The sequence below is a fragment of the Oreochromis aureus genome, linkage group 14 (genome assembly GCF_013358895.1).
Source record: "Oreochromis aureus strain Israel breed Guangdong linkage group 14, ZZ_aureus, whole genome shotgun sequence".
In the NCBI taxonomy this organism is placed as follows: Eukaryota; Metazoa; Chordata; class Actinopteri; order Cichliformes; family Cichlidae; genus Oreochromis; species Oreochromis aureus.
Window position 1 is genome coordinate 13,816,974 of NC_052955.1, and position 10,721 is coordinate 13,827,694.

Here is a 10,721-nt window from a genome sequence, read left to right on the forward strand (position 1 = left end):
GTGTGTGTCTACAAACACAGGGAGCCCAGCATCACTCCCCATCAACAACAAACACGTCCCATCCAAGCTGAGAGAACGGCCCACATCAACACGACTACAAATGCAGAGAAATGCATGCCACCCCTGCAAATCCCCTTTCTCATGCTGCTCCTATCCACTCCAACATAAATTTAAAGGCTCTTCTTCTTCTTCGGTATCATATTTTATTCAATGTAAAATTATGCGAAGTCAGCGAGCAGGCTGGTCACGCAAAGTGAAGCTCCCCCTCTGAATGTATGGGAGTGTGTAACACATTAGCAGCTACCAGCTTTAAGCTGTTTTTACTTATAAGAGAAAATAAATAAACAGCTCGTCAGTGAGCTAATTAGCAGCAGTCGCAGTACCGTTACCGTCGCACCTGCTAAATGAGTGCCTGCGGGCGGAGGTGGCGAGGAGATGCCTGCGGTCCTGGTCATAATTTTTTTTTTTTAAAGGGTGGAAATAGAAGGAGATTCACGGGAAAACACCAATAAAACATGTCTGTCTTAAAAGCGAGGACTTTAGTTCAAATATGAGATTTTGTCCTTACCTGTACAGCTCACGAGAAGCAAGGCTAAAAAAATATCCCTTGCTTGGACCATCGCAACTCCCGAGTAACGTGAACGTTAAACGGTGTAGCTAACGTTTAATCTCCGCTCGGTCCCTACGGTATTGCCCTCGGGTTTCCTGCCTCTGTTAGCGACTGTTCATCCTAATCTACAGAACTGAGCTCGTCGGGAATAAGTGTCAGCGGCAGCGTTGTTGATGACAAGCAGCGGTCAGAGATTAGCAGCGATGAGCGCCAGTGCACAGTTCAAAGTCTGACTGACAAGCGGAGCCTTCTCACACACTTGAATTACTCCGCAGAGCCGGAATAAAGCACCTCCTGTAACTAGTGCGTGGGTATCAAAGGGAAGCAGGGGAAAAGCCGCAAATAATCATAACAATAAAAAATTAACGTTAAAATATGGCTTATATAAGATTGTTTCAAAATATGGTAAAGCAAACAAAATTGTGAAATGCAAAGCTGTTTAGTGTATTTGTTTTATATTGGCAACAACACAATGGTGTCCCCCCCTACGGTAAGATACATAACAAGGCACCCTTTATAAGCAATTGTAATTAATAACTTTAAGGTTTTCTTTTAGTTTTACATTGCTTTAGGGAAAGATGGTTGTTGGTCAGTTATTACAAATTAATTTTATTGAATTCAAATAATTGAATTCTTTTGCAGCTTGCTATGCGCAAGGATTTTCTGCTTTTGCCAGTCTTATTTGATAGCAAACTGAATATATTTTAACTCTGGACAGGGCAGATAACAAAAATAATAATTATAAAAACAAAATTTAAAAAATGCTTGAGACTAGGATATTGTGATAGTTATGTCTTACTATTGTAAGTTGTCCATATTAAAGCCAAAGTCATCACCATATTTTGCAACCTTACTTGTAAGGAATTGAAATTTCCCTTTGACTGTAATCATGGTACATAAAAAAGGCTGTAGAGAATCTAAACTAAAATTCATTAACTACACAACCATTAACTGATTGCCAACATCTGTAATTGCATAGGCTAATTATGAAATACAAAGAAAAAGCATCAGTCAGTAGGAATTTCACAACATGTGAATGCCCAATTTGCTACTGCTGCATTAGTTAAGGATTTATTAATCATTAAAGAGACACCGTTTATTATAAACTATTGTATTTTGACTGCACACCAAAAGAAGACTTTCAAATGTTTTTTCCCTCTTTTCTCCGAATCAGTTTTGCTTCTTGAAAAGTTTATTTTCCTTCATGTTAGTCCAAATGCAGTTTCAAAGCTTTTATCACACTGCCACAAATATAATTTTGGTGGAGAATTATTAAATCCATCTGTCGAACTGCGACTCCTCTGGTCTTTATTAAACCCAGCCCGCTATTCACAGAAATAATAGGGCCTGTAGTACAACTGTGGTGACAACACCACTGATATCTTGTGCACCAGATAAACTAATTACAGTGTTATACACATTAGCTTATAATTTACAGCAAAATATTGATCATTTGGATCTCTTTCAACTCTGTTTTGAGTCACAACATATTTGAAATGGTGCACGTCAAACCACAGGCATTTGCTTTGACATATTTGAAGTACTACTCACCCCACAGGTGACCCCCACCAATGACCAAAGGGAGCCTTACACAGAAGACGTTTATATAGGTTGTAAAGTGAATGCCACCTGAGTGTGATGCAGGGTAAGAGATGCCTGTTTGCTTGCACAGCAGGGACGATCGGTAGCCATGAGCACTTTGCTTTTTATTTTCACTGCTGGCCAGCAAAGACATGCAGTTGGCCACAGTGTAATAAACCCAAATCAATCTGTGGGCTCACTGAAATTGCACTGTGGTCATATCTGGCATATTTGCCTTAACCCACCCTTTTACAAGCAATTCCCTCCAAACATACCACCACTGGGAGTCCGGCCTCAGAATTTTCACTCCCTCCTGCTTTGCTCTTTCCATCAACTAAGAAGCAACTTGTGAAGGAGGGTGGGCGTGGAGTTTGGGTTTTTATTTTTAGGTTATCTTGTTAACATAGGAGCTCAGTAGCGTATGAATTCCCAAGAAATCTTCAAGTGGTTTCTTTTTAAATGGAGAAATCTACTGGCTGAGTAATTATTTACGATTATGAGATCTCATAGGTTCAGTCAGCTAAATTCCTTGGTGTTAATTAATTAAAATGCTTAACCGGAGACATTATTTTCAATTAGTCTGAAGAGAACAAACAAAACCATGCCATCTGAATAATCTGCCCAGCATTAACAGTGTCGTGCTTTTAACTCCGCATTCCTCTCATCTTCTGCGTGGCACCATACCATGAACTGCCACATGTCCTGATCTTCCTCATAAAAAAATCATTTGGTAAAAAAAAATGTGCTCCTGTGTTCCCACCGAGCTATCAACTCCATTTTTGTTAAACTGAAATATGCTGTCTGTTTGCAGTAATGCGCCCATAACGTGCTCTTTTATCTACTCAAATTACCCAGAATCCCCCTCTAAACCATGTCAAGACCTATTACGTTTTCATCTCTCATGCTAAAAAGCATACAGTAGTAATAGTAGTAGTAGTAGTAGTATTAATAGTAGTAGTATAAGACTGTACATGCTTAAACTTTGATACTGTGCTTCATTCTCCTCACTTTTACACAGAGAAGCGTAGGATTAAATACACAGTCATTTCAAAAACACGATTCACGCTTACATGCACACACATCTCTCTCCAACGCAAAACATATGTTTCATTACACACCGGCCTGTGAGGGGGTATTTTTTTTCTTTTTTCTGTCCCTCCCTTTTACAGTCTCTCTCACTTTTTCTCTCTCCCGCCTCTTCTCATCCTCTTCACCCATGTGAGCCATGACCACACACGGACTCTCTTGAACTCACACCTACATAGACACACACATGTGGAGCACTTTACATCTATTTTTTCCATTTTTGAACCATACTAGTGTATGATCTATCTATCTATCTATCTATCTATCTATCTATCTATCTATCTATCTATCTATCTATCTATCTATCTATCTATCTATCTATCTATCTATCTATCTATCTATCTATCTAGCCTCCAGTAGATGATCCACGTGGACAGTCTCTACTGTAGGAGGTTTTAAAATAGCTTCAATTACCTCCTCCACTACTGTAACAGAAGACAACATTCAGTACTGATATGGACATTGGTTTCTGGGTCATGAGAGAAAAGCAGAGGTGTTACAGCCCTAGCCCTGCTGTGATTTTCCCCTAGCAAGTGTGCCTTGTTCTCGCTCCAGCCTCAGGTGCCACCCTTCCCCGCCGCTGATTCTACTCAGCAATTAGGCCAGAGAGAGGTGAGCTCCAAAGCTCCAGTGCCAGAGAGCCTTTTGGTGTGTCGTGGCTGCTCACTCCTGCTCTCTGGAGAGGAGGTTGTTGGTGGTGGTTTAACCTATTTAACTTACTCTTTTGTTTTGTGACCAACTTATGTTTTCTTTCTTTTGATGATGATGGTAGCTTGGCTCTCATTATTAAATAAAAAGCTTTACTTTACTGGTAAACGGAATGGTAATTATATAGTGCTTTTGAGCACTCTTTTACTCCAAGCCTTTATACACCCATTCACACCTTTTTGTAAGCCTACGTGCTTTTAATCTAACATTTGCACATTTACACTACAGTGACTACATTGGTGCAAGTCAGAGTCCAGTATCTTGCCAAAGGGATATTTTTACATGCAAACTAACCTTTTGATTTTTAGATGACCCCTACTACCTCCTGACTAACAGGCATCCAAATCTTGCCTCTTTGTCTTCTTTTTTTCCAACAAGGACATTTTTTGTTACCTCCCCGCATCCCCTGGACTTTTAGGGGAATGTAACAAGAGGTCATTTCCGCAGGGAGGTGGACGACATGTTCTGTGGACATCAGCGTGACTAATGAGATAAACTGGGAATCCACCATTCCGGGACAGCATTATTTTAAAACCGCCTTCTTCTTCCCACCGAGCCTCGGCTTTTTCTCTCAGGATCATATTCAATTACTGTGTGGTTCAGACGGAGGAGAACAAAAACACGCTGTGGATCAGGCAGGCTTGTAGAAATACAGCATCATGGCCTGTGAAAGCAGCAGACTTCAATCAGGATTTGTTGTTATAACCAACAGCACTTTCCTTAGACCATTATAAATCATATATACTTTTTAAAAAATCCTGTGGTTTTGAGCTGTAAACTGGCTGCCTACACTGAAAGCAGACCAAAAGCAGAGGTACAGGTGTCAAAGCAACACTATTGGCTTTTCTAGTTGAATGTTCTGCAGTGCAGAGGAATGAATCTCTGAAAAGCCTTGAGAAAACCTGGGAAGTGCTGTCATTCAATTATCACCTTTAGTGCAGAAAGATTGTGCTTCCTATAATCTCAGAACTAAAGGGTGCGTATCAGTTAGCTTCAGTGAGAGATGGTGTTGTCACACAGTGGACTCATTGTCCTGAAAGTCTGTCCTGCAAGGCACACAGGGCTCCTTTGTGAACTGCAGATATTAATCTGCGTAGGCAGAAATCTGGAGGAGTCTGACTAAGCTCACATACAACCACACACATCAGTGCACACATAGACAGACACAGACTAAGCCATATGCATATTCATTATGTAACAGGAAAAAAGGATGCTGTGTCCACTCCCATGCAGCTTGCCCATCATAAAGATTTCATTCTTCTTTGAACAGATTCAAACTGCAAGCCTTCTGTCACCACTGTAGACATTAAGTGTCATTGCCAGATGTCATTGCAATGCTCTAACCAAGTTTCATCATCGCCAAGTACAAAGCGGGCATAGTTCCTCTCATAGTCTAGTGTTTTTTCCTGCCAGTCCAGTGACGGCATTTCGTTTCTACCTCGTTAGCATAACTCACATTGTAAGAAACTACATTCTGTGACCACAACACCTTTTTCTAACATTTACTTTAGGGAATAAATAAAGAAATAAAATAAGAGTCAAACATCTGAACATCACAAAATGTGGGATCCTAATTGAGACACATTTAAATGCTGTAAGACATAAATAATTTGTTTTGAGCCTTAAAGTGTTTTAGCCTAAAAAAAACAAACTAATTCTCAAGCTGAAAAACGAAATGTTATTTAAAAATACATATTAGATATCTGCTGCCATCTAGGGATGTAAAAAGATTACAGCACTGAAATAAAACCTGAGAAAATCCTGAGCATGTAATTTGGTCTTTCTGACATTTGGGGGCAGTATACCTCTTCTGTAAATCTGCCTCAACAAATTCTGTTGCTTACTGTATAATTCATGTGTGGACACTGTACAAAGGCAATTAAGAATGAATGATAACTAATGTTGATTACTTTTGCGCTGTAAAGAGGTGCAATTTGGGAAAAAAAGTAGATAATAGATTTTCGTTCTGCATCCATTGTTTCTGGCTGTAAACCTAACTAACTATGACCCAACCCTCCAGCTGGATGGGAGGTTTGCCTCACAGACAAAAACAACTGCAGTGATATGTACTGAATCTGATATGGTTCATGTTTGATTGATTGTTTTTCTTTTTTGTTTCCTATGTTGGTTTCAAGCAAATTCTCTCCCTTGGTTATTCTAAAAAAAATGTCGCACCTGCAGAGCTCAGCAAATTGCATCTATTTTTTTCTATTTGTTTTTTCATATTTTCCCCTGTTTTTCACAAATTTCTTTGTTTCTGCACACTGTGAAGGTATATTTAATTAAATCCGAATTGGAAGCAGCAGTAGACTAGACCGCATGCATCAGTGTATCACGGGGTGTGCAATACCAAATAAAAGTAGTTCTCTTATCCGGATCTTTAGGTTGTTCTTATGCTTTTGGCTCATGTTTTTGAATGCGCCCCCTGCCCTCAGCCCCTTGTTTTTATTTCTAAAAAACAAATTGGTGGAAACAATTCCACAAAACCTTCACTATTTGTGTTAAACGTCACCATTTAATGACATCTGACAAGTGAATCCGAACATGAAAATTCACTGACCATATGTGACATGCTAAATGGTTTTCTTTCCCATCACCTTCAAAACACGCGCACATGCACGGTTACTACGCCTCATTGCTACACCACAATAACAGACAAATTATTGTAACAGAACCCAGAAATACACCAAAATTGCAATCTGATAATGACGGGAAATGAGTTCAACACAGATGTTCCAACTGAACAGGTGGCAAATCACCGTATAGTGTTATAAATCCATCAAAACGCAAGCAAACAGCCTCCTCCCCAAATGCTCTAGTCGTTACTTATACAAACTTATTAACGATCAGAGTAACAGTGTAATTTTGAGACTCACACTGCAGACAGCCCAAACATGCTGTAAACCGAGCTTAGCATGCACCAGCTTCTATAATGTGCAGTGACAGTTTGCATCAGATCTTCGGTCTTTCAGGAAGCCTGTCACTTTGGATTTCACTCAAGATGTATGACAAGCCTCTAACATACTCAAACCCCATTTCAAACCCTTGGATAGAACACTGCTCTCTGTCATCAAACTGCCTTCAACATTCTCTCTGCAATACTGAAAATTTAAAAAAAATGCTGAATTAAAAAAGATGAGATGCATAAAATGCGTCTTGATTGAAAAAAAAGAAGATTGTTTGCATTTATCACTGGAGATATGACTGACTATGCCTGAAACTTAGTGGTACATCTGGATCTAAAAGCAGCTGTTGGACTGAATGCGCACACACACACACACACACACACACACACACTGAATTTTAGTGCTATACATTAAATGCAGTGTGTTATCTTCACTCTGTGTGTTGTTTCATATTTTGGGCGTACTGCTGTTATTAAGCCCCACAAATAGATCTAGGCTTGTGTGTGTCTGCCCATGTAGTCTTAGTTTAACATTTCCCCCCCTTTTTTCCCCATTGTGCAGTGTTTATGTGACTAGTGTTATGGCCTCGACAAGGTACTTGAGTCCAGCCGGGCTATTATCCTGCAAGCCAACCTGGAAGTTAACTCTGCCACGGTTCGTTGGCTCCAGCTCCTACTATAACTTCAGTGGGGTTTTGAATGTGCCTTTAGATTGATGCCAAAATAAGGTGTGAGCTAAACACAGTCAGGCACTGACTAAAAGAGAACTAAGTTCAAATTCAACATAGCGCTGAAAAGCAATTGCACAACGTTAGGAAATCTATTTGGAAAACTGACACGTGGAGGTATAGAACACAAAATCAGTGAAAAGGAAAGAATGTAATCTGCAAGAGAGCCAGGATTTAAAAACCAGTGCTTGGTAACAGAAACAGAAAGGTTTCTGTAGAGTCCCCCTTCAAAATCTACTGTTGTTACACAGACATTACCCCCAAATTTTAAGTAGTAACACTTAATTGGGGGATAGTTGAAAAACATCCCTATTTACTATCATCAAAAGAAGGGGCGATATGAAGATTAGTCTAACTTTAATGGCTGCAGCCACTTACCATTTACCTCAGCTAATAGGCTCAAATCAGTGGGAAACAGCTAGTCTTATTCTGTCTAATTGTTTTTACCTGAGCCTGGGCAAACATTTCTTTTTCAACCCATACCGAGATAAAGTGTTTAGCTGATTAGTCGATTGGCAGAAAACATTTTGAGGGAAAATCTGGTAATTAATAAACAATTCAAGTGGCTTTTACTGCAAAATTGTCAAAAAAATCAATTAATTGTTTATATTCAAAAACAAATGCGTTCAAATGTGAGTACAGTATGAAATCATAACTTATATATCATATATCATATGTTATACACACACACACACACACACACACACACACACACACACATATATATACATATATATGTATATATAGATAGATAGATACATAGATAGATAGATAATAGATATATAGATAGATATAGATAGATAGATAGATATATATATAGATAGATAGATAGATAATAGCATAATAAACTAAAGATTGTTAGTAGTTTATGCTGATTCTTCTAAAATAAAATAATAATAATTTTTAAATAATTCTAATCTGTGTTAATTACCTAAATATATTTAAAAATAATTAAGAAATCACATAAAAACAAGAAATAAACCCACTAAAAAATAGACAAGACAAGACAAAGGATGGAAAAACTATTATAGTTCTGTTTCTCTTATTAAAATATGGATTTAATACAATTCAATAAACCCAAATGAAATGGAAATCAGGAGCTTTAGGGACTACTGTGGGTCCGGGACACCTGAGCAATTGCTCTGTGGGTGTTGTTCCAGCAAACCAAGAAGATAAGGTAAACATAAACAAAAAAAAACAAAAAAACAAAACAAAAAGACAACTGGATGTATGAGGATGGCACTAGTCTCAGAGGCTATCAGCTTTGAAAAAGTGAATGAAAAATTAGCATTTTTGCTTCTGATAAATTTCATTTCTTTTTTAAGAGATGTCAGCAAAATCATATAGTATATAGATCCTGTGATGTTAGGAGCTCAGTATGCACTCTAATTACAACACATTTTGCCAAGGTCTTTGATGCTCTAGATCACACAGGGACAGTACAATGCCTCCTCGATCTTGAAGTGAGAGCAGGCCTAATTTCATGGATCTGCAGCATTATAACAGACCACTGTCAAAAAGTGCACTACCAGGGACACCTCTCCAGTTGGAAATACCCCATATCTGAAAATAGTTGTACCAGGGCCTATCATCTTTTTAGCAACGATTAACAGAATGGAAGTGACCACTGGAAAAATGTGGATGATATTATTCTGGCAGGCAGTTATCCCATAGTCTGCAACAGACCCTGCAAGGCCTGGACATGGAAGAACACAGAATGAAGCTCAGCCCAAAGGAATATAAACTATTACCTGGGAAAAACAGCAGCTCTGTTGACTCTTTCTATTGAAAGATCCTGGGAGTCTCAGTTCAGTTTCATTTAATTCAGTTTTATTTATACAGCACCAATTCATAGCAACAATTCCCTCAAGGTGTTTTTTTTTTTTTTAGCAAGGTAAAGACTCCACAATATAACCATACAGGATAAGTTGAGGGTGAATGACATCAAAATGTTGACCTCAGCCAACACGAAGCTTTCTGCTTTGCCTCTACTGGAGAGTTTTCATCTTCACAGGCTATGTGTGGCCAGTGCTGGAGCATGCAGCACCTGTCTGGAACCAAGCTACAAGGCAGGAACACACACTGATATGGGCTTGTAAAATCATTTTCAGCCAGAGGTATTCAGGATACTCAGAGGCTCTTCGCACTCCCCGATTGTGTATTTCAGTAGGATACAGACCCGGCTGTGTCTTGGCTTTACCAGAAAGCTCCATAAAGTTCAACTTCAGCACAACTGAAAGCAGCTCAGAGGTCATGTGGCACAGAGCTCAAACAAAGTGACTGCTACAAGGTACTGAACTGAGAGATACAAGAGATCATCAGTCTCCTGCAGTGTGCAGACTTCTAAATGAGAGTGCATTTCGGAAATTAAATTTGTGATATAGGTAAAGAAAAAAATATTTGGCATTGTTCCAGGATATGCATGATTATGAAACTGTAGTAGTGCTGAAAGGTAAATAAACTAAAAACATAACATTCTGGCCACATCTAAATTTAAGCGATGCGTCTTGACTCAAAGTTGCTAACAACTCTGGAACTCAAGTGACAAAAGTGGTGTTCTCATTAGTTTCATAATGTGTTTAATGCTTCTAATAGTCTGTACTAGCTCTTTCTTTCCATTAAAGCACAGTTTTATTGTAATACCACATTATCATAAGCATACAGTAAGCTTTTCTTATCACTGGAAAGCATTTGATGTAGACATATTTAGAATTTCTTCATGTGTGCTGTGTAAAATATAGCATTTCTTCAAGTCTATGAGGACCTGAGCGTAGATACCGACACACTCTCACTTGTTTTAAGTACTACAATACCGACTTCAAACAGAATAAGTTGGACTTTGAAGGGGAGGTGTTTAAAATGTTTCCCCTTTCACTTCTATTGATCGTGTGAGAAAGATAAGAACAAAGAAATGTTGCCTGTTGCATGTTTCCTTTGACCCCTTTCACAGTTCACACCCTTCCAACCATCTTAACTTTCATTTCTTTCAGTTTTTTTTTTGTTTTTGCATTAATAAATGATTGCCACAAAAACTAAAAGTTCTTCTGACGTTTTGTAAACCACGCTGATCAAAATATTTGGAGATTTTGTCAGACAGACAGTG

At 38.6% G+C, this 10,721-nt stretch overlaps 1 protein-coding gene across 1 annotated transcript in view; it reads right to left on the reverse strand.

Annotated features, from left to right (window-relative positions):
* Positions 1 to 861, reverse strand: part of ncam1b (neural cell adhesion molecule 1b) — a 70,671-nt gene extending 69,810 nt beyond the window's left edge. Inside the window, exon 1 of the mRNA XM_039598074.1 lies at positions 569 to 861. Within this exon, the coding sequence (XP_039454008.1) occupies positions 569 to 620 (52 nt within the window). The 5' untranslated portion in view covers positions 621 to 861. The remainder of the gene's footprint in view (positions 1 to 568) is intronic.
* Between the last annotated feature and the right edge of the window lie 9,860 nt (positions 862 to 10,721).